The 24,691-nt window shown below is 44.7% G+C and overlaps 1 protein-coding gene across 12 annotated transcripts in view; it reads right to left on the reverse strand.

The window, feature by feature from the left end:
• ppfibp2b (PPFIA binding protein 2b) overlaps window positions 1–24,691 on the reverse strand; it is a 112,487-nt gene that overhangs the window by 17,145 nt on the left and 70,651 nt on the right. For 3 of the 12 annotated variants that reach the window (XM_074631512.1, XM_074631515.1, XM_074631516.1), the window contains 12 exons: window positions 18,974–19,201; window positions 17,861–17,953; window positions 8,572–8,683; window positions 8,410–8,442; window positions 6,406–6,467; window positions 6,233–6,308; window positions 6,044–6,126; window positions 4,991–5,058; window positions 4,852–4,908; window positions 4,356–4,416; window positions 4,068–4,115; window positions 1,025–1,163 (listed from right to left, as the gene is read on the reverse strand). In XM_074631512.1, coding sequence (XP_074487613.1) covers window positions 1,025–1,163; window positions 4,068–4,115; window positions 4,356–4,416; window positions 4,852–4,908; window positions 4,991–5,058; window positions 6,044–6,126; window positions 6,233–6,308; window positions 6,406–6,467; window positions 8,410–8,442; window positions 8,572–8,683; window positions 17,861–17,953; window positions 18,974–19,201 — 1,060 coding nt within the window. The remainder of the gene's footprint in view (window positions 1–1,024; window positions 1,164–4,067; window positions 4,116–4,355; window positions 4,417–4,851; window positions 4,909–4,990; window positions 5,059–6,043; window positions 6,127–6,232; window positions 6,309–6,405; window positions 6,468–8,409; window positions 8,443–8,571; window positions 8,684–17,860; window positions 17,954–18,973; window positions 19,202–24,691) is intronic. The other 9 variants (XM_074631519.1, XM_074631520.1, XM_074631513.1 and 6 more) reach the window with 6 other exon arrangements.

The raw sequence follows: 24,691 nt of genomic DNA on the forward strand, positions 1-24,691 counted from the left end.
TGTGCTCTACTGTATCCTGTCGGTACAACCGTATTTTATTAAATTATATCTTGTTTATAGGCTACATAATCTACAGACTATCAGACTGGGAACAGGAAGTGCATTACTATCATACTGTCGGAGATGGGTCGGTGTTTTTGTTCCGCTGCTTTGCGCGGAGCTGACACCCGACCGACCACCTGCTCGCTCTCTCCTCCCCGGCTCTCTGAAGCTCTGCACGCTGCTGTTGCCTGGTAAAGGTAGTTGTGTCAGAGGTTCCCGGGGACCGCCGGTACAATAACCTTATATTTTGAAGTTAATAAAAATGTATCCGAATTCAGGAATATGTAGGATATTACTACTGAAATTCCTGTAATATTACATCACAACGTCTGCTGTATCAGCCGTGTGTTTACTGCATGTTTATTTGCATATACGTAGAGCGGGGAAGTGAGATCAGATCACAGGTGGTTACTGAAGACGCATGTGGAGACGCGTTCTAATGCCAAGTGTGAACAGACATACTTAAAGCTGTCCACTTGTGATCTGAGGACACATGTTAATACCAGGTCTGAACGGGGCCAGAGTGTGATGGTCACAGCCACACAGGGTAACATCATTCCAGTTCACACTCTCTCACCTCATTAGTTTGGTATCTACACAGGTTCATTTAATTTGCAGTCAATCCAGTTTTGTATTTATTCTATTTCATCTCAAAAGATTTCGGTATCATATTTAAAGTCCGAATTCATTCAGATTATGGAATTATAATTCTACATAATAGGTCAAACAAGAGTGTGACTTGTACGACGGGTCTAGACCCCTCCTCAAAATGACTGTACTGTCAAAGGACAACCAGAGTATTCTGCATCCGGGAACATGTTTTCATTTAAAGCCTTGTATGAGCCACTTAACAACACATTTTGCTAATGGTTCTTGCATGAGGCCCAATGTCCCTCTTACAGACTCCACTGTCATTAACACAGTCTTCTATCAAAGGTAGAAACTACTGAACATGATCTCTGTGTTGCTCAGAGGAACTCACTGAGACGGTAGTCGTGCCCGTGGCCGTGGACAGGAAATGCATCATCATCATCTCCGTTCAGCTCGACCCTCACCTCCCTCTTTTTACTCTTTAGTTTCCCCGGCAGAGTCTGGTACTTGCTCAGCTCCATGTCGGGGTTCTGGAGGATATCAAAAAACAAAACAGTGAGTTATTTTTTAGTCGTCTAGCATCAACTTCCAAAATAAAAGAGCCATAATGTCTGTTGAAAGTACGCTAACAGAAGTCTACTAGCCTTTAATCACAATTCACTGCAGTTTGAGTTCTAATGAACAATATTCTCGACAGATAACTCTGATGGAGTGGACACCGTTTTCTTCATCTGCTTCTGATACTATAGTTATGGCTTAAAAAGATTGAAACTCAGTGGTGTGAGATGTGACTTTTATGTAAATCACATTTCCCCTACTGGCCTAAATCTCTGGACTCCTGATCTGATTGGCTCCTTGTGCTCTGGAGCATAACGTAGTGTCCTCTGGAGGCCGACTGGGTGATGAGAGCAGAGAGAAACATCTGGAAGCAGCCATGATGCCGACCACTACTGACACACACCCTTTGTATGTGTGTGTGTGTGTGTGTGTGTGTGTGTGTGTGTGTGTGTGTAGGGCTGTGATCAGGACACATTTGTTCTTTTACTCAGAGGGGGAACTTTGCTTTTCACCGGCAACAATCGATTTCAGAAAGCAGTGTTGGAAAGTAACTAAGTAAATTTACTCAAGTACTGTAGTTAAAGGGACTGTTTGTAACTTCTTACACATATAAATCATTGCGGGTCGGTGTCCCATGCGCGCTCGCGTGTGGCTACGCTGTTCTGACTCAGACTCCAACACAAACTACACGGAAGCACCAAAACCTCTTGGTTGTATCTAGTGAAGCCCGTCTGTTAAACAGTATTGGCCACGGTCGGAGGACGCGGGGGAGACCGTAGCTTTAGTCTCCAGGACCGGAGTCTCTGCTGTCCTCTGCTCCTCTGCTCCTCTGCCTGTCTTCACTCACACACCGCGCTCGTTCTCGCTCTTTCGCTCCTCTCACATGCATACGCGCACACTCCACACTGCAGAAGAGTTAGTTTAGCTCTGAGAATATCTAGTGAATGTACAGGGGACGTTTGTGCAGAAATAACTGCTGCAGCTCCTCCAGACCAACAGAGGTTTCCCGTGTCTTGTGAAGTGACGGGGCTCCGCAGAGAGAAATGTTATCGTCTCCGACCAAAACTCCGGCGTCTCCCCTGTTCCCTCCGGCCGAGGCAGGAAAAGTCAACACTAGGATCAGCATTGATTCATGGAGAGACCTTCATCTGGTCAGCTAACATTACTGCCAAGCAGCTGAAATATAGAGTGATATTGTGCTTTTAGCTGACGTGTGTCGCCTCACTGTTTTGAGCGATGCTCGTTCATGTCTATGTAGAGCGAGCACGAGCGCGAGCAACGCTGACTTTAGTTGACATAACGGCCACAGGTGTCGCTGTTAACAAGTGATTTCTTATTCTTACAAACAGTCCCTTTAAGTGAAGAACACATGATTTATGAAATAGTTTATATGTAAGTAGAGAGAAATATTGACAGAGGCAGAAGCCGTGTCCAGTGTTCTGTACACGTGTAAATAGCTGAACACCAGTCACATGATGGCCATTGATAGTTCAAGTAATCATTACATTTTCATGATATGCATCAATAATTAACCAGTAATATAGCATATATTATCATGTATAAGGAACTTTAGCTTTTGGTACTTTAAGTATATTTTGATGCCAATACTTTTGTACTTTTACTCAAGTAGAAATTTGAATGTAGGACTTTTACTTGTTTTCTACACTGTGGTATCAGCAGATCCCAACATGCATCCGAAACACCAGCGGCCAGATGTAGAAACCAGATGTACGCCTCTCCTTCCCACACATCCACAGGTATTAATAAAGCGGTGAGAATGAGGACACCTTAGTGCTGACTTCAGACCAGCTTACACACGGTTTAGCTGAGATAGCTGCAGGTGAGATGATGGCGAGGAGACCGAATATGGGTTGAGAGACGGGTAAAATTTGTTTTTAGTTCCATAAAACGTCAAAGGCACATTTATAAACTTCATTATGAGAGATGAATGCTATCGTTGTTTTTATAGACACGTCATCTCCCTGTTAGTGATCTTTGGATTTGATCCGGAATTGTGAAAGACTTTGTAAAGCCCACTGCTCCTGATGCTCAGAATGGGTTACATTTCATGTATGTACGGGACGATAAAAATGAAGTTTAAATTCTCTGTTGCTCTGCCTGAGGTTTCTAACATTTTTTTCTTTTTCCCTGTTAAAAGGTTTTTCTATGGGGGAGTTTTTCCTTATCCGATGAGAGGGTGGTACTGTAAAGGACAGAGGGGGTCGTATCCTGTACAGATTGTAAAGCCCCCCTGAGGCAAATCTGTGATTTTGGGCTATACAAATAAAATTGACTTGACTTGACTGGAGCGAGCACAGGTATCCATCTGCAAACAGATGTTTAATCTCCATCCATCTGTGGCTACCTGTGAGAGCGGACACGAGGCTTCATGTTCATGTGAGTCCAGCTCCACAATGAGGTTTATCAAACAGAATCAAGCATACGTGCTGGTTTATACATCTGATGAAAAGGATGCATCTGTCTTTCTGAGAATCTACAGAGTTTTATGCATCTGGCCCCTGGTGAACTATTTGGTACTTTAAAATAAAGGGTGAATAAAAAAAAACAACAACAGCAAGCACCCTCCGTGGTCATGGCTTAAATATGTAAGGATGTGCATCCTTGCATCCCACGTGCATGAATACCTTGACGTCATTATGTATTATTTATTAGGTATAACTGGGATGGATCCAGTTCACCTTCAGTTTTATCTAGAGAAGTAGTTTTTTTGACGTAAAGATCTATAAAAATGGTATTTTGAATTCACTGAGGAGTGAACTGAAATGCAGTGGAGCCTGTCGCTGCTACATGGGCAACAGTAACATTGGTGTGTTTGGGACGGTTAGGTTGTGTGAAGTCATGCAGCAGATCAGTACCTCTGTCCTTGTGTCTGATTCAGTTTCAACTGGCTGGATGTCTACAGCCTATAGCCAACACACACACACACACACACACACACACACACACACACACACACACACACACACACACACACGCACACACACAAAGTTAGCAGGTTAGCATTCACACCATTAGAATCAAAGAACATGAATGATTATTGATAAAGTTAGTTGATCAGAAGCAGCAGCAGGTTGGCGAAGACATGCAGTAGATGAGTTGGATTAGATAGAAGTCGATCAGTCCTTTTCTATGAATTAACAAACCTTTTGTAAGGATCCACTCTGCAACTCTTCCAGACTGCTGGACAGCAACCTGTGCTGATGCCTGGAAAAAAAAAATAACAGACTTCGAAAATTAGAAATGATGAAGGATTTAGAACTCACACACGATGACTGCCTTCAATCTGAGGTGAGTCCTTTTAGGTCAACTCTGACATGTTCATCTTCTACGTACCAGGATCCATTCAGGAATTAGTATACTATGACTATTTTTATGAGAAATTATACTATTAATATTTTTATTATTTTGTGACGTACTATACTGTGACTATTTTTTCTGATTTTTATGACATACTATTCTATGATTTTTTTGTGACATATTTGTTTATGACATTTGACTATTGACTATTTTTATGACATAATATATGACTATTTTTATGATTTTAATGACATACTATACCATGACTTTTTATGAAATAATATACTATCACTTTTTATGACATAATATACTATTACTTTACTATGTTCATCTTCTACGTACCAGGATCCATTCAGGAAGCTTGTGGACACCAGCGATGTGTCCACAGAGTTCTGGATACTACAACAGATGGCACATAAGATGAACGATTAATAGGAAGCAGCTGTGAGATGTGTGGTGTGTGTGTGTATATATTTTATACCTTGAGTCCAACTCTCTCTGGTAAGGAGATGAAGAAAGCAGAAGTGGAGAAGACCCTCTTGATGATATCTACGCAGAGACAAATCACAGTTTAGTTCTTCCAGTTTTTGTGAACAGTTCTTCAGTCAAAATATCAGTGTCCATTTCCGGGGAAGTCATTTTTCAGAGGACGAATCCTGTGAGATGACCCACAGGTCGAGAAGGGTTTTGATTACTGCTTATAATTGCATTCCGTCATTAGAGGTAGAACTGGATCGGGTCACAGCCGAGTGTGAAGCGGCTCGGATGAGGATCAGCACCTCTAAATCTGAGGCCATGGTTCTTTGCAGGAAACCGATGGATTGCCTAGTACGGGTAGGGAATGAGTCCTTTCCCCAAGTGAAGGGTTCAAGTACCTTGGGGTCTTGTTCGCGAGTGAGGGGACAATGGAACGTGAGATTGCCCGGAGAATCGGAGCAGCGGGGGGGTGGGGGGGCAGTATTGCATTCACTTTACCGCACCGTTGTGATGAAAAGAGAGCTGAGCTGGAAGCCAAAGCTCTCGATCTACCGGTCGATCTTTGTTCCTACTCTCACCTATGGTCATGAGGGCTGGGTCATGACCCAAAGAACTAGATCGCGGGTACAAGCGGCCGAAATGGGTTTCCTCAGGAGGGTGGCTGGCGTCTCCCTTAGAGATAGGGTGAGAAGCTCAGTCATCCGTGAGGGACTCGGAGTAGAGCCGCTACTCCTTTGCGTCGAAAGGAGCCAGCTGAGGTGGTTCGGGCATCTAGTAAGGATGCCCCCCCCTGGGCGCCCCCCTTGGGAGGTGTTCCAGGCACGACCAGCTGGGATGAGGCCACGGGGAAGACCCAGGACTAGGTGGAGAGATTATATCTCCACACTGGCCTGGGAACGCCTCGGCCCCAGTCAGAGCTGGTTAATGTGGCCTGGGAAAGGGAAGTTTGGGGTCCCCTGCTGGAGCTGTTGCCCCACGACCCGACCCGGATAAGTGGTTGAAGATGAGATGAGATGTTAGAGGTTGTAAAAAAGTGTTATGTGCTTCATCATCTTACCTCTGACCTGACGAAATCAGACTGAGCTTTGTGTGTGATGGCTCGGAGTCTCAGACTGCCACTCAGCTCCTCTTCACTGCTCCCTACAGACATCACACAGCACCACACCATTACAGAAACTACACAGGACAGAACAGCGTTTGCTACTTTCAGATTTCAGGAGAGAAAAGGATATAATTGATTTCTCACCCTGTGTGAGTGCCATGACATCCCTCATCTTTCTGTACTGGCCAAGCAGAATGGTCAGCTCCTCTATACGCCGATCCTGTGATCAGCAACACACCCCCATTATGTATCATCAAACTGAACAGTAAAGGGAACGTTTTCATCACGGCAGTGTATTAAAAACAGCTTTCATTTACCTTTTCATCATTTGAAGCTAACAAAGACTCCATGCCCACCTTCAGCCTCTGGTATTCCTGGTCTGACAGAGAAAAAGGGAAGCATTCTAATGTTACCGTCATGTCCTGTTAATTTAGGGCGTCTGATGTTGGCGACAGACATGACAGCCATGCTAATGGGAATGAACAAGCAACACAAATGCACGCTGACAGTGGGCTGCCCATACACACCATCACCTGTGACCAACACTGCAGCTCTGCCATGTGTATAGCAACAACGCCAATACCAACATCTCTCCTGGATTCCTAAAATGTATACTATACTATGACTATTTTTATGATTTGTTTATATGACATACTATACTATGGCTATTTTTTAATGATTTTTATGACAAATTATACTATGACTATTTTTATTATTTTGTGACATACTATACTATAATTTTTTTTTACATACTACACTATGACTATTTTTATGACTTTTTTTATTTCATACTATACTATGACTTTTTATTACATATTATTCTATGACATTTTATGACATTTGACTATTTTAATGATTCTTATGACAAATTATACTATGACTATTTTTATTATTTTGTGACATACTATACTATAATTTTTTTTTACATACTACACTATGACTATTTTTATGACTTTTTTTATTTCATACTATACTATGACTTTTTATTACATATTATTCTATGACATTTTATGACATTTGACTATTTTAATGATTCTTATGACAAATTATACTATGACCATTTTTATTATTTTGTGACATACTATACTATGACTTTTTTATGGCATACTACTATATACTATGACTATTTTTACGACTTTTTATGACATACTATACTATGAATATTTTAATGATTTTTATGACATACTACACTTTTATAGACATTAGGTTTTTACGAGCAACACAATACATACACACACATACACATACAACACTGGGCGTGATGTCATTCAGATACAGAAACGTATCTTAAAGGGGAACTCCACCAGTCTAACACATAAAGGTCCGTTTAGCAGCACTACTCAGCCTGTGAACACAGTTGTATAATATCTTCTGTGGCTTCAGAGGAGAATAACCCTAATGATGTCATAGTGATGTCATCAAGGTTATCTCAGTATGAACTACACATTTACAGGTACAGCATCTATCAGGTAGGGAGGGTCCAATGAAAAGCTGCTGTAGGATACATCAGGAGATGTCGGCTACGGCTTCATCCGTGTGGACTGTTCTTTTCTTCTGTCTCTGGTGAGTTCCCCTTTAAAATATCTGACTTAGGCAAAACAAACTGACAGACTCGGGCTCTAATCTGACATATTAGATGGCCCTGCACATTCAGGTCTATACACGCTGATACCACGGCCACTGACAAATCCTTAATTCTGATTGGCTGGAAGTTTTTGATAAGCAGACAGTGTAACCGGACACCTGCTGTATGACGCAGGTGTTTGTTTGCAGTTTGTTAAAGCGCCAGTGTTAAATAGCAGGTGAAGGGCTTGTGTATGAGTGTGCACGTGTGTGTGTGTGTGTGTGTGAGAGAGATGTAACGTTATCTCAGCTGCAGAGACGGTTTCAGTAACATGGTGGAGCAGGATGCAGAGCTACTCCTGGTCCAGCCTCAACCACTGATATTTCTAATCTGACATATCGTGTTGGCGGGTGGCCGTGGTGTGAGCGCGATAATACTCTCCATGTTGCATTGTCCGACAATCAGAGAAGCTCTTTGGAAACCAAACCGGTCAGAGGGCTTGAAAAGGATGTAGCTGAACGTTTACTGGGACCAACACAAACTGGAGCTGAGCTGTGGTCCAGTCTTCAACCAGACACTCCTCCACCAGGCAACGGATCAACAGGCTACTGAGCTTTACATTTAAAGTACTTGACAACAGAATTAATACGTGTTAGGAAGTTTTACATATCATGTCAAAAAAGTCGTCCCCGTGTCTTTATAGGCGGAGCAGTTTGGTTGAAAATTGGACCCATGGCAACAGCTCACCATGCCTTACATTTGTTAATCAGCTGCTTAATATACAGCTCCTCTACAGCAGAGGGCAGCAGGGAGTCAAGAACCAGTCAAGTGTACAGCAGAGGAGAGAGGGACATGTTGGTTAGATGTTACATCCACACCGGACAGATGTGATTGGTCAGACTGTCAGCTGTGTGTGTACCTCTCTCTGCGTTGTCATTGGCTGAGCTGCCTCTGGACAACAGCTGGGTCTGCAGGCATTCGATCTCAGCGTCTTTGGAGGCCAGGAGCTGCTGCAGCTCTGACATTTCCGCCTGTGGAGGAAGACAGAGAACATGTCCGTGAACTGTGTTGGTCTTCCAGGTCGTTGGATAATGCCGAGTTGTAGGCAACTGGACTTGTCCTCTAAAAACAAGAGTGTTTTATCAGGTCAAGTGGCTGACAGGACGGCTCAGAATTTATTCATTTGATTTAACAAAAACAAACTGAATACATTCAGACATGTACATGCATGAATTGTGACCTCTGCATTCAACCCCGTCCTGGGCTGCCGTAAAGCGCCGAGAACACTTGGACATGCAGTAGGACAGTAGGAGCTGGGGATCGCACCGCCAACCTTGCGGTTAAAGGACGACCCGCTCTACCCACTGAGCCAAAGTCATCCCAAATTTACAGGTTGATGGCACTCATGTGAGCGCCACCGGTCACACGGAATGAGGCGTCAAATCACTCAGCTAATGATATGAAACAACATTGTGAGCAGTTGAGACACACTGGGAGGACACACTGGGTACTGAATAAGTCCATCACCAAAAGCAGGGCTAGGAGGACACTCGCATCTGGATCAGCAAGCCAGAGGACACGAGACAACTATTAGAAAATGTGCTGAATCCACCACCAGGCCTCTGTTGCGTATTAAAGATGTGTTTTACCTATCTGTGTTACTTTCTATCACCTCTACTTTAAGCACTACCTTCATGAGGTGTCTACCATTTTATTGGTCCCACCCACATTTGAGCCCAAACCCATCCCATCTCTCCACACCTCCATACAGCTGACACCACAAGACTGGGGAGTTCCCCGAAGAAGATCTGGACAGGGGACAGATTATTAAAAAGAGGAGTCTTTGTGTCCCTGAGACGCACCACACTGTCCAACATCAGCTCCCGTCTCTATTAATGTGGTGTTGATGCCTCTCACATGACTGCCCTGACTGCCTCATGACCAACAGCCAAGCTCCTCACTTCTCCTGAATTAAAGACTTGGTTTATAGTTTTGGTGTTCCTAATTTGATTCAGACCTTTTTCTCTCTCTCTCCCCTTGTTTGCCGTCTACCTCTTCACTGTCGACTGTCCAATACAAAAAATGCAAAAAGAAAAGAGGTATCCTGTATCAGAGTGCCCTGGTGGTGTAGGGGCTGAAGCACCAACCATGAACAGCAACGTCCCCAGTTCACTCAGGACCAGGGGCTTTGGTTGAATGTCATCCTTCAAATAAAGGCATGAAATGCCCCCCTCAAAAATAATTTCCGTTCTGGTTAAAGGGACTGTTTGTAAGACTCAGAAATGTCTTGTTAACAGCGACACCTGTGGCCGTTAAGTCAACAAAAGTCAGCGTCCTGCTGCTCGCGCTTGTGCTCGCTCTACATAGACATGAACAAGCATCGCTCAAAACAGTGAGGCGACACACGTCAGCTAAAAGCACAATATCACTCTATATTTCAGCTGCTTGGCAGTAATGTTAGCTGACCAGACGAAGGTCTCTCCATGAATCAATGCTGATCCTAGTGTTGGCTTTTCCTGCCTCAGCCTCCCGACCGCGGCCGGAGGGAACAGGGGAGACACCGGAGTTTTGGTCGGAGACGATAACGTTTCTCTCTGCGGAGCCCCGTCACTTCACAAGACACGGGAAACCTCTGTTGGTCTGGAGGAGCTGCAGCAGTTATTTCTGAACAAACGTCCACTTTCACATTCACGAGATATTCTCAGAGCTAAACTAACTCTTCTGCAGTGTGGAGTCTGCACGCATGCACGTGAGAGGTGGAGCGAGCTGAGCGAATGAGAACGAGCGCGGTGTGTGAGTGAAGGCAGGCAGAGGAGCAGAGTACAGCAGAGACTCCGGTCCTGGAGACCAAAGCTACGGTCTCCCCCGCGTCGTCCGACTGCGGCCAACACTGTTTAACAGACGGGCTTCACTAGATACAACCAAGAGGTTTTGGTGCTTCCGTGTAGTTTGTGTTGGAGTCTGAGTCTGAACAGCGTAGCCACACGCGAGTGTGCATAGGACACCGACCCGGATTGATTTATACGTGTAAGAAGTTACAAACAGTCCCTTTAACACGACTGTAAAACGTAGTTGATCACAACGTGTGCCCTATTTTTGAGCTTGTGATTTTGCTTGCTCCTAGTTTCAGGAAACAGAGGACTCGGGGTTGTTTTTTGACGCATAATAGGGACAAAGCTGCTGACAGTTGGAGACAACGGGTGTGTGCACAGGCTTGCGTGTTTACAATGGTGGTATGCTTTAAATGCAAACTCAACAGCTCCTCCAGCTGCCTCACAATAAAAGCCTATAAGTCAAAAGGAGCAGAAGCCTTCACTAGACGCCAGATAGAGTCGTGAAGCGGGCAGAGAGACTGTAGAGTTATGGTCTGTTTCCTGTATGTTCCTGAACAATGACGTTTGCTATTTTGCCTACAAACATCAGGATTAAGTCTGTCCACTTTCAGCTGCATCTGTCACTGCCTGCTGGGGTCCTGGTCACACAACACATCACAATCATATTGATTTACATTATCCATACAAACTCTCAGAAAGGAAGAGAGACAGTCAGAAGGATGGGTTTTCCTTTTTTTTTTGCTTCCTCACACTGATATATGAGCACATATACCTTATCAAAATCAGAATGTTTTACTATCTAACTGTTTGTCTCTGTCTCTGTGAATATTTGTGATTTGTAAGGGAAGTTCAGCCACACATCACAAGACCAACAACAGCAAAACGAAGAGGAGCAGGAGGGAAAAAAAAGAAGAGCTGGAGCGCAAAGTGAGGAAATTAGGAAGGAGAGGGGGGAGTGTTAGCAGAAGGACTAATCGGAGCAAAGGAACAGACACAGAAGTGACGAGCAAGAGGACAAGAGGAGGAAGAGGAGGAAGAGGAGAGGCACCTGTGCGCTGCGCCAGCGCTCCTCCCAGTGCTGCTTCTCCAGCTGCGTGTGCTCCACAGTCAGCTTGAGGCTGGACAGCTGGGTCATGAGTGACTGGTAACACACATGGAGAGAGTAAGAGATAGAGAGCTAGAGAGAGCAGAGACACAGGAAGAGGGGTAATGATGGGGGGGATGTAGAGATGAGGAGAAAGACAAGAAGTGAAGAGAGCCAGCCGCAGAGAGGAGAGGATAGAGGGAGAGGAGGAAGGAAGCACTGTAAGCACAGAGAAAGCACTGGCAGTCTGCAGTAACAACAACGTGTTAGGAGAGAGATGCTTTATAGCAACATATTAACCTCTTAAACCCTGCTGGGCCGTCCTTACCGAGCCATGTTGTGCAACCACATTTTATTCAAACTCATGAACCATTATTTAAAGGGACTGTTTGTAACTTCTTACACTTATAAATCATTGCGGGTCGGTGTCCCATGCGCGCTCGCGTGTGGCTGAGCTGTTCAGACTCAGACTCCAACACAAACTACAGTGAAGCACCAAAACCTCTTGGTTGTATCTAGTGAAGCCCGTCTGTTAAACAGTGTTGGCCGCGGTCGGAGGACGCAGGGGAGACCGTAGCTTTGGTCTCCAGGACCGGAGTCTCTGCTGTACTCTGCTCCTCTGCTCCTCTGCCTGACTGCCTTCACTCACGCACCGCGCTCGTTATCGCTTTTTCGCTCCACTCTCACGTGCATGCAGCACATTACACACTGCAGAAGAGTTAGTTTAGCTCTGAGAATATCTAGTGAAGTGAGTGGACGTTTGTGCAGAAATAACTGCTGCAGCTCCTCCAGACCAACAGAGGTTTCCTGTGTCTTGTGAAGTGACGGGGCTCCGCAGAGAGAAACGTTATCGTCTCCGACCAAAACTCCGGTGTCTCCCCTGTTCCCTCCGGCCGCGGTCGGGAGGCTGAGGCAGGAAAAGCCAACACTAGGATCAGCATTGATTCATGGAGAGACCTTCGTCTGGTCAGCTAACATTACTGCCAAGCAGCTGAAATATAGAGTGATATTGTGCTTTTAGCTGACGTGTGTCGCCTCACTGTTTTGATCGACGCTCGTTCATGTCAATGTAGAGCGAGCACGAGCGCGAGCAACAGGATGCTGACTTTCGTTGACTTAACGGCCACAGGTGTCGCTGTTAACATCAATTTCTGATTCTTACAAACAGTCCCTTTAAATTTCTAGTAAAGGCCTCAGATTTTCGAAAAATACCAAATATGTGAGGTTGACTTATGGGGAAAGGAGTATAAAATGCTTCTACTGCAGTTAAAACAGTGGTTTGGTTTGAAGATTTAGTGCAGTGTAAGCATCATAAAGCTTCAATAGAGGGATTAGAAAACAATGATGTAGATAAAGAATATTTCTGTGGATAAGTGACAGAAATCAATCAAATCAAATCAATCAAATCAAATCAATCAAATCAAACTAGATGTTTCTCACATTGGCCACCTCATTACTGTCCACCGTGAAAATGAGACGACATGCGAGCTGGTTGTTAGCTATGAATGACTTACTGCCACTTAATCTGCTAATCCTCACGTCACAATCATTGTTTAAATACCAAGCTGTATTTCTACATTGAATGATCTCTCCTTTCATACAGCAGCTCTGCATTCACAACCATGCATTCCCTTTCTACAGTCTTTGTCATCATGCACATGCATCAATACAAACAGCAGACTAAACCATCCCAGTGACACGTAAATGTGGTAGAAAGGAAAGCTTTCTCTCTGGAAAGTGGGTTTCTATAGTATACACAATGTTTTAGAATTCAGATTGCTGCAGGAAGCTGACTGTGACCTGGATACTCACAGGAACAGCTCTGCATTTTGGGAAATAAACTTTTTCACTTTCTTGCTGAGAGTTTGATGAGAAGATTGATATCACTCTGTAAGGTCAATATGAAGCTATACTGCCAGTGTGCCTGTTAGCTTAGCTTAGCATAAAGACTGGAAGCAGGAGGAAGCAGCTAGCCTGGCTCAGTCCAAAGGAAACAACATCTGCCTCGAAGGCTCAATAATTAACACAACAGATGTTGTTAGTTTGATGTAGAGCTATAGGCCAGTATATGGGCTGATATCAGCTCGCTGCACATACACTGGTATCAGTGATATGTGGGCCGATAAGTAACGAGATTGCAGTGCAGAAAGGCCAAACAAGGTTTGGGGTAATTCAGAAAGTGTCATCATTACATATATACAATATATATATATATATATATATATATATATATATATATATATATATATATAACAGTCCCAGGTTTTACAGGGATCATGTGCCGGACTATGGCTGTATTCGAAACCGCCTACTGCATACTACTGACGTATGCAGTATGCAGTACTGTATACTGCATACTGCGTTCCTGAGTAGTATGCAGTATGTGATCGTTGAAGCGATGTATTTAGCAGTATGCTAGACCAGGCTTTAGCCTTTAAACCAGCTTGTCTTTTTTGTCTTTTTTTTGTCCAGTGCTTTAAGCACTGGACAAAAAAAGTAACTCATACCACTATTACAATATTATCGAAAAATACAACTTTGATTTTTTTTTTTTTGTTTTTATACTTTATAAGATACAGCAAGTTTAAACCATTTATTCTAACAGCTCATAGTGAAATAGACGGGAAATATAAAACATTGCTCGACAAAATTTACGTTACTCAAACTGCTTTTTCAGTTACAACAACTAAACAGTGGACTGATCTCACTACAGATATTAGAGGAATGTTAAAAAGAGTCATGTTGCCTCAGTAGGAATCTCTCTGCCCCGTCAGAGGAGGCTCTTTCCCTCTCCTCTTCTCTCCTCTTCCCTCTCCTCTTCCCTCTCCTCTTCCCTTTCCTCTTCCCTCTCCTCTTCTCTCTCCTCTTCCCTCTCCTCTTCTCTCTCCTCTCCTCTCTCCTCTTCCCTCTCCTCTTCCCTCTCCTCTTCCCTTTCCTCTTCCCTCTCCTCTTCTCTCTCCTCTTCCCTCTCCTCTTCTCTCTCCTCTCCTCTCTCCTCTTCTCTCTCCTCTTCTCTCTCCTCTTCCCTTTCCTCTTCCCTCTCCTCTTCTCTCTCCTCTTCCCTCTCCTCTTCTCTCTCCTCTCCTCTTCTCTCTCCTCTCCTCTCTCCTCTTCCCTTTCCTCTTCCCTCTCCTCTTCTCTCTCCTCTCCTCTTCTCTCTCCTCTTCCCTCTCCTCTTCTCTCTCCTCTCCTCTCTCCTCTTCTCTCTCCTCTTCTCTCTCCTCTTCCCTTTCCTCTTCCCTCTCCTCTTCTCTCTCCTCTTCCCTCTCCTCTTCTCTCTCCTCTCCTCTTCTCTCTCCTCTTCTCTCTCCTCTCCTCTCTCCTCTTCCCTTTCCTCTTCCCTCTCCTCTTCTCTCTCCTCTCCTCTTCCCTCTCCTCTTCTCTCTCCTCTTCCCTCTCCTCTTCCCTCTCCTCTTCTCTCTCTCTCCTCTCTCCTCTTCCCTCTCCTCTTCTCTCTCCTCTCCTCTCTCCTCTACTCTCTCATCTCCTCTCTCCTCTTCCCTCTCCTCTTCTCTCTCCTCTACCTCTCTCCTCTTCTCTCTCCTCTTCCCTCTCCTCTTCCCTCTCCTCTTCCCTCTCCTCTTCTCTCCTCTTCCCTCTCCTCTTCCCTCTCCTCTTCCCTTTCCTCTTCCCTCTCCTCTTCTCTCTCCTCTCCTCTCTCCTCTTCTCTCTCCTCTTCTCTCTCCTCTTCCCTTTCCCTCTCTCTCCTCTTCTCTCTCCTCTTCCCTCTCCTCTTCTCTTCTCCCTCCTCTTCTCTCTCCTCTCCTCTCTCTCTCCTCCCTTCTCCTCTCTCCTCTTCCCTTTCCTCTTCCCTCTCCTCTTCCCTCTCCTCTCCTCTCTCCTCTACTCTCTCATCTCCTCTCTCCTCTTCCCTCTCCTCTTCTCTCTCCTCTACCTCTCTCCTCTTCTCTCTCCTCTTCCCTCTCCTCTTCCCTCTCCTCTTCCCTCTCCTCTTCTCTCCTCTTCCCTCTCCTCTTCCCTCTCCTCTTCCCTTTCCTCTTCCCTCTCCTCTTCTCTCTCCTCTTCCCTCTCCTCTCTCTCTCCTCTCCTCTCTCCTCTTCTCTCTCCTCTTCTCTCTCCTCTTCCCTTTCCTCTTCCCTCTCCTCTTCTCTCTCCTCTTCCCTCTCCTCTTCTCTCTCCCCTCCTCTTCTCTCTCCTCTTCTCTCTCCTCTCCTCTCCTCTCTCCTCTTCCCTTTCCTCTCCTCTCTCCTCTACTCTCTCATCTCCTCTCTCCTCTTCCCTCTCCTCTTCTCTCTCCTCTACCTCTCTCCTCTTCTCTCTCCTCTTCCCTCTCCTCTTCCCTCTCCTCTTCCCTCTCCTCTTCTCTCCTCTTCCCTCTCCTCTTCCCTCTCCTCTTCCCTTTCCTCTTCCCTCTCCTCTTCCCTCTCCTCTTCCCTCTCCTCTTCTCTCTCCTCTTCCCTCTCCTCTTCTCTCTCCTCTCCTCTCTCCTCTTCTCTCTCCTCTTCCCTCTCCTCTTCTCTCTCCTCTCCTCTACTCTCTCCTCTTCTCTTCTCTGTCCTCTTCTCTCTCCTCTCCTCTCTCCTCTACTCTCTCCTCTTCTCTCTCCTCTTCTCTCTCCTCTTCCCTCTCCTCTTCTCTCTCCTCTTCTCTCTCCTCTTCCCTCTCCTCTTCTCTCTCCTCTTCTCTCTCCTCTCCTCTTCTCTCTCCTCTTCCCTCTCCTCTTCTCTCTCCTCTCCTCCTTCTCTCTCCTCTCTCCTCTACTCTCTCCTCTCCTCTCTCCTCTTCTCTGTCCTCTTCTCTCTCCTCTCCTCTCTCCTCTACTCTCTCCTCTTCTCTCTCCTCTCCTCTCTCCTCTACTCTCTCCTCTTCTCTCTCCTCTTCTCTCTCCTCTTCCCTCTCCGCTTTTCTCTCCTCTCCTCTCTCCTCTTCTCTCTCCTCTTCCCTCTCCTCTTCCCTCTCCTCTTCTCTCTCTTCTCCTCTTCTCTCTCCTCTCCTCTCTCCTCTACTCTCTCCTCTTCTCTCTCCTCTTCTCTGTCCTCTTCCCTCTCCTCTTCTCTCTCTTCTCCTCTTCTCTCTCCTCTTCCCTCTCCTCTTCTCTCTACTCTTCCCTCTCCTCTTCTCTCTCTTCTCCTCTTCTCTTCTCCTCTTCTCTCTCCTCTTCCCTCTCCTCTTCTCTCTCCTCTTCTCTCTCATCTTCTCTCTCTCCTCCTCTTCTCTGTACTCTTCCCTCTCCTCTTCTCTCTCTTCTCCTCTTGTTTCTCCTCTTCTCTCTCCTCTTCCCTCTCCTCTTGTTTCTCCTCTTCTCTCTCCTCTTCCCTCTCTTCTTCTCTTTCCTCTTCCCTCTCCTTTTCCCTCTCCACTCTGCTGCTCTGTGGCCGGCTCTCCAGCAAGCTACACCCGCGGACGATTGTGGAGCTTTTCAACTCCATAAAGTCAGATAATCACAGATTCCTGTTAATTTATAATGGACATCTGTGTTGTGATATTTAAACAAACTATCCGTCAACAAGGAAATGAAAGCCTCTGGTCTACAGACCAGTCTCTAGAGAGCTCCAGCCAGCTCATAGCGGTCTGTGAGCGTGACTACCCGGCTGGAGAGGTAGCAACCCCGGCACGTGCTAGCTAGCTGTGACGGCAGTTTGTGGAGCTTCTAAACTCCGAAAACGTCGGAGCAAATGTTTGATTTCCCATCTAACTTCGTAAAACTGTCCATTTTCTAAATCGACGCAGTCGATTTCTTGCCTCAAAAATTTTCGGAAGTGAATTTAGTGATGCTACGAAAAATGTGTAGCTACGGCTGCTGTTGTTGTTGTAACCATAGCCTGTAGCGGTCCAGCACTTTGCATTGCGGGATACAGTAGGCGAGGTAGACTGGTCCGATGCATACTGGAGATTTTTTCGAATCAGTACGACATCCCTTTATTTTTGGTATACTGGAGATTTAGCTTTTGTTTGCATACTACATGCTACATTTTGGCCAAATCAGTACGTACTACTAGTATAGTATGCGGTTTCGAATACAGCCTATTTCTTGACCAGGAGCAGTAACATGCTGGAGTCTCTGTTGGTTGCTAAGCAACCTCACGCTGAGGAAAGATTCCACAAAGCGTACTCCCCAAAATGGATGTAAACACGTTCGTTTTTGACACATTGGTTCGGTCCAGTTTTACGATTCTCTAGGGAAAGTGTGTGTTTGTGTGTGTGTGTGTGTGTGTGTGTGTGTGTGTGTGTGTGTGTGACCTATTTGTAAGTACAGTATGTGCAACAGTTCAGGTGTGCTGATCATAGAGATGGGAGGTTCTGGCGCTACATGCCGGTTTAATAACTACCTTGGTGGCTCTGAGTTTCCTCTCATACTGGCCCTTCTCTCCCTCCAGCTCCTCCACTTTGCTCTTCAGCTGCCTCACTTCCTGTAGCAAATCCTGCAGACAAACCAAAACACAGCGTCATTTACTTCACGTCTTATTCAGCAGTCTAAATAGGCATGCAGGTGAGTTCATCTACTTGCGCACAATTATTCTGAAATTCTATAAATTCTGAAAGAAAATCACATCTAAATGTCAGAATCACCATCACCATCGTTACTGAACTGTGCACATGCCAACATATAAACGGGAGGGTATTCAATCATCAGGTTCACATTCAGTGCAGTTATAAAGGTCTCCAGGACTGAAAAGTGGTTAATAAAGGGAACATGATCCTCCTGAAACAGATGGCACAGCGTGCAGTTATCAACAACGACCAGGAAAAGGATGAACCCCTGAAAGCTGTCCAGGCTGCACATTGTACCAAAGGAAACCTTGTAGAGCATTACATGTTATTATCCAGTAACATGAGCCATCCACCTGGTCAGTGGACGAGGAAACGGACATTGTTAGTAGAGGGAGGAAACCACCGTCATGCAAACAAAACCACATCAAATCAGATAAAAACACAATGGCTGCTCCAAAACCCCAAAGAGAAATGATTTATAAAGACACAATCCAGAGCATGTGTTTTTCCAAATGCTTCAAATACTTGAGGAGTTGGGCAGTGCAAGTTTATGAATTACTATGCCCTTAGCATCTACTAGTAGGTCACACTACTTGTAGGGTTCCTTATTTTACCCTAGTGTTACCGACTCAGCTTCAACAACCTTAATAAACCCTCAAATGTATGGAAGTATTTGGAAAACCTCTCCATATCTGCAAGAACCAGAGTAGAGTGTAACCCCGACATCCTGCAGTGCACACACACACACACCCACACACCCACACACCCACACACCCACACACCCACACACACACACTGCAGACACACACCAGAGAGGTTGTTAGTTTGATTCTGTGGGAATTTTCCAAATACCGGGTGGCGTGTGGACTGGTTAAAAAGGGAGGAGAGAAGAGGAGAAGAAATGATGGGGAAGGAGGGGGAAGATGAGTTCATCCATCGAGTCTCCCTACGTGTACGGTCTGTCCTCCATTGTGCATCTGGACGTCAGAGCCAGACGGGCTCATGTCTGAGCAGGCTAACCCAGCCTGAGGGCTGTGGCCCTGGGTTAGGCTGCCTCTGGGCTCCCCCTGCTGGGCCTCCCTCTCCTCCAGGGCCCGTTTCTCCTGGATACGAGTGCTGATCTCCTCCTGAAACCTGCACATCTGCTCCTGGAGCTCACTGATGAGATTTACCACACACTAGGAGGGATGGAGTGATGGAGGACAGATGAAGGGCAGTGGAAGAGATAGGAGAAATAGGAGATAGGAGAGAGGAGAGGAGAGCAGAGGAGAGGAGAGGAGAGGAAACAAGACAGGAGAGGAAAGGAAACAAAAGAGGAGAGGAGAGGAGGAAAAAGGGAGGGAAAAGGATCAGAATCAAAGTAGAGGAAACAAAAGAGGAGAGGAGAGGAAACAAGAAAGGAGAGGAAAGGAAACAAAAGAGGAGAGGGAGGAAACAAGAGAGGAGAAGAAAGGAAACAAAGAGGAGAGGAGAGGAGAGGGGAGGGGAGGGGAGGGGAGGAGAGGAGAGGAGAGGAGAGGAGAGGAGAGAGAGGAGAGGAGAGTGATTTGTTCTATATTTGGGAATCTCCATATCCTGATGACTGCTGTTTTTACTGAGGAAACAAAAACACTCAAAAACCATCGAACAACATATAACATAAATATTAATTGCAAAAATGAATGCAGAAGAAGGAATTACAACTGTGTAAAATGAAGACATTACCATTAGCAGCACCATGTCACCCAACATAAAGCACTGAGGAACCCAAAAGTAACTCCCAGAAATACAAACGTATACAATACCGTGAGCGGTGACACAACTACCCAGTATGTGATCGTCCTTGTGCTAAAGGAGTGTCTGTTTGAGCAGGGAGAGGGAGAGTGTGTGGGACTGTACTGTCTTTTTAATCAATACATTTGACTTTGTGAAAAAAGTAAAGCAACTTTTCTCTCCCAAAGTCCACTCTCTGATGCAGTCTGCCTTTGAGTGGACCGTTATGTAATAGCCCGACACAGGACCATGACCCAGAATTTAAACCCAGACGGAGGAAGTCAGGAACCGCAGACAGACAAACAGAGAGGAACAACAGACATTCAGGTAGACACAGGTGTTCTTATGAAACCTTTTCACAGCCAGTTACAGAAAACAAAAATGCCTGCTCATCAATTTGTTTGTAAAAAAGCTGTTGTTTTATTGATCCAGAGTGTTCTTCAGACAGCAGTGTGTGTGTGTGTGTGTGTGTGTGTGTGTGTGTGTGTGTGTGTGTGTGTGTGTGTGTGTGTGCTGTTGGACTGGTTTCCTGAGGTGAAAGTGTTTGTCCCTCAGGAATGCTCAGACTGAGATGCCTGCCATTCCTCCTGCCAGCCGACCGGAGCCTTGCAGCTGTTACACACCACACACACAAACACACACAACATCACTTTGCTGACGGAAACGTAGACCGCTGTCAGTTGCCATCGTAACATGACCAAAGCCAAACACCACCACCGCTGTACATGGGATATGTTGGATTTGGGTGTGAGATCAGACTCAGTATCTCATTACTGCACCAGCCAACCATCAACTTGTCAATGTTAAATCAGCTCTGTTAAACAGCACACAGTGAAGGTGAAGAGATGCAGTGATCCCTGAACCAGCTGGAGAATCACAATAAAGGGAATGAATGAGTGCAGCTCTTTCTCTACAGAGCAAACCACAAGTGAATGTGTGACTTTTCTCCCAAACTAATGTCTATGTAAAGATATAGAGGAGTAATGTCTACCTGAGTCTATGATGTCAGCATTAAAGGTCCCATATCATGCTCATTTTCAGGTTCATACTTGTATTTTGTGAAAAAAAAACTTTATTTTCCTCATACTGTCTGGCTGAATATACCTGTGTTTACCCTCTGTCTGAAACGCTCCGTTTTAGTGCATTTCCACGGAATTGCGTTGCTAGGCAACAGTTTGGGTCCATGTTTACTTCCTGTCAGCTGATGTCATTCACATCCACTGCAACAGGAGATAAACTGGGACACATTTAGAATGTTTTTGTTTAAAACCACGTAATGGTCTAAATATTGTATATTTGTGACATCACAAATGGACAGAAATCCTAACGGCTTGTTTCAAACGCACAATTTCTAAATACGGGCTGTGTGTATTTCTCCGTATATTGAGCGTTTTGATAGTTTAACAGTATTTATATAACACTTAAACCTGCTTTATAATATAAAAGACATGAAAATTTCACTTTTTACAATATGGGACCAATTATTGACCATGTAAAGATATAGAGGAGTAATGTCTACCTGAGTCTATGATATCAGCAATAATATATCGTCGACAATTATGGCGAACTGAACATTTGCTCCAACGTATTAAGAGTTTAGAAGCTCCACAAACTGCCGTGAAAGCTAGCTAGCGCCTGCCGAGGTCGCTACCTCGCCAGCCGGTCAGTCACTCTCACAGACCGCTATGAGCTGGAGCTCTCTAGAGACCGGTCTGTAGACGAGGGGCTTTTATTTCCTTGTTTACGGATAGTTTGTTTGAATATCACAACACAAATGTCCATTATAAATGACCGGGAACCTGTGTTTATCTGCCTTTTTGGAGTTGAAAAGCTCCACAATCGCCCGCGGGCGTAGCTTGCTCGCCAGCCGGCCAGTGACACTCACAGGCCGGCTACAGAGCAGCAGAGTGGCGAGGGAAGAGGAGAGGAAAGAGCAGCCTCTGACAGGGCAGAGAGATACCTGCTAAGACAACATGACCCTTTTTAATATTCCTCTAACTACGGATGGATAGTCATGTAATTTGGTAGACATTCACGTTCCCCTCCGGATGAATTTTAATAACTTTGGTGATCCCTTAACTTTTCCTCTTGTGCCTCAGTGTTTTTATGCATTTAAGGATCTTACTCATTTTGTTTTTAAATGTGGCGTCATGACCGAAAAGAAGTTTGAAATCAACTGCTAAGACAACTTTTCTTTTTGCTAAGTTCAGAATCTTGTTTCCACGTGAGCTTCACAGAGGCAGAAGATGTTACCAGAAGAGTCGGGGCTTTTCTCACAGAGGCAGACGTCACTGACTGTTACGTCCCGCAGGATGTCTTAGTGTGAATGTCCTGCATGTTCACTTTGTGTGTCGCCACTGCAGGACAGAAAAGTATATTTCCACAGTACATCCTGTCACTTTCTGTCTTTCCATCTGTCTTTCATCCTGTCATCCTCTGCTCCTTCTCTCTCCTCACCTCCTCTTCCTCTCCCTCGCTGTTTACTTCTGCTGATGCTCATCATGCTCCATCCCCATGTGTGTGTGTGCACAACATGGGTCCCTGCATGTCAAAAACGCTGTATCGTGTTTATTCAATCAAAGCATGGCCGTGGGTGCTGGCTGGCCTGTGTTACACACACACACACACACACACACACACACACACACACACACACACACACACACACACACACACACACACACATAGAGCCACAAGAGTAGCTTCAGTATCTTGTGGTGCCAGTGGGGAGCAGCTGGGTGCCACAATGAACAAAGTCCAAACAAAGAAACTAGTGAAGACAAGCAAAGGCTGCTAGACTGCTGACTTGGGTGACGTGCATGTGTGTGTGTGTGTGTGTGTGTGTGTGTGTGTGTGTGTGTGTGTGTGTGTGTGTGTGCGCATGCAATTATTTGTGTATGCGATGAATAAGAAACACACAGTTTTAATATAACTGTTTGTGCAGTCAGGTGAACAGAGGCCCCGTTCAGACCTGGTATTAAAGGTCCCATATCATGCTAATTTTCAGGTTCATACTTTTATTTTGTGTTTCTAATAGAACATGTTTACATGCTGTAATATTAAAAAAAAACATTATTTTTCTCATACTGTCTGTCTGAATATACCTGTATTCACCCTCTGTCTGAAACGCTCCGTTTTAGTGCATTTCCACGGAATTGCGTTGCTAGGCAACAGTTTGGGTCCATGTTTACTTCCTGTCAGCTGATATCATTCACATACACTGCAACAGGAAATAAACTGGGCCACATTTAGAATGTTTTTGTTTAAAACAGCGTAATGGTCTAAATATTGTATATTTGTGACATCACAAATGGACAGAAATCCTAACGGCTTATTTCAAACACACAATTTCTGAAAACAGGCTGTGGGTATTTCTCTGTATATTGAGCATTTTGATAGTTTAATAGTATTTATATATCACTTAAACCTGCTTTATAATGTAAATGACCTGAAAATCTCACTTTTTACAATATGGGATCTTTAATATGCGTCCTCAGTGATCGAATCGGACAGCTCTAAGTATGTCTGTTCACACCTGGCATTAGAATGCGTCTTGAGTGGCCACTTGTGATCCGATCTCACTTCCCCGCTCTATATGCAAATAAACACGTAGTAAACAAACGGCCAATACAGCAGATGTTGTGACGTTATATTACATAAATGTCAGTAGTAATATCTGACATATTTGTGAATTCTGGTACATTTTATTAACATCAAAATAAAAGGTTATTTTACCGGCGGTCCCCGGGGACCTCCGCGTCGCCAGTACTGCTGCTTTTGCCAGACAACAGCGGGGTACAGCGCTTCAGAGAGCAGGGAGGAGATTGAACAGGCAGTCAGGCTGGTGAACGTACGGACGGACGGGCGGGTGTCGGGTCAGGAACAAAGGTATCCACTTGTGATCCGATCACTGAGGACGCATGTTAATACCAGGTCTGAACGCGGCCAGAGAAGCAGACGGAGGACCTTACAAAGCCACTATAAAAAGTGACTTCTGATGTTCACTTTCAAATTACAGTTTCATAACAGATAGAAAGACTAAAAATGCTATTGTGACAAAAATGACCTGGTGAGCCAACACTAGTATTTATCAGTGGACAGACTGAGTGGCCTTGTACTACTGAGGCTCAATATCTTAAGCTCGGTTTATTAATTTCACTTTTTTGTGACAGTTTCATTTTTTTACAGCCCCCAGGCAGCTTGATTAAAGTTTTTCTTGGTAAAATTAAATATTCTTGATTAAATAAGCGACAGACAATTTTAAAGCTGAAGTAGGCAAGATTGGAGCAAATATGATTAAAAAAAAGTCATTTTTATAAAACGGTCGCTATATCGTGACAGTAGTACATGAAACAGGTAACCTGAAAAAAATCATGTTCCTCTGTGTCCTCCGGTGTCCTCAAGTGCTCTTAACGGCATCTGCAAGATTTCACAGACCAGAGGAAAACAAGCAGTAAGAGCTGATCTGAGGTCTGCTGTCCAGCTGCTAGATGCTGTAGCTGAACTCTGATTGGTGCACGAAAGTGAGTGACATCCCTTTATCCAACTGAGAAATGTAACAAATACTGTGTTCATGTAGGAAGCAACCACTCCGGTAAGAAGCTGATTGTATTTTAAGGGACGTGAGATCGATTAGTAAGACTTTATTCAGCACTCTAAATGACTATTTAAAGGTCCCATATTATAAAAAAGTGAGGTTTTCATGTTGTTTTATTATAAAGCAGGCTTAAGTCCTATATAAATACTGTGAAAGTATCAAAATGCTCAATCCACCAGGAAATACACACAGCCCGTATTCAGAAACTCTGCATTTGAAAGAAGCTGTTAAGATTTCTGTCCATTTTGTGATGTCACAAATATACAATAGTTAGACCCTTTACACAGATTTAAATGTAAACATTCTAAATGTGTAGTAC

Source organism: Sebastes fasciatus, chromosome 4, assembly GCF_043250625.1.
Source record: "Sebastes fasciatus isolate fSebFas1 chromosome 4, fSebFas1.pri, whole genome shotgun sequence".
Lineage (NCBI taxonomy): Eukaryota > Metazoa > Chordata > Actinopteri > Perciformes > Sebastidae > Sebastes > Sebastes fasciatus.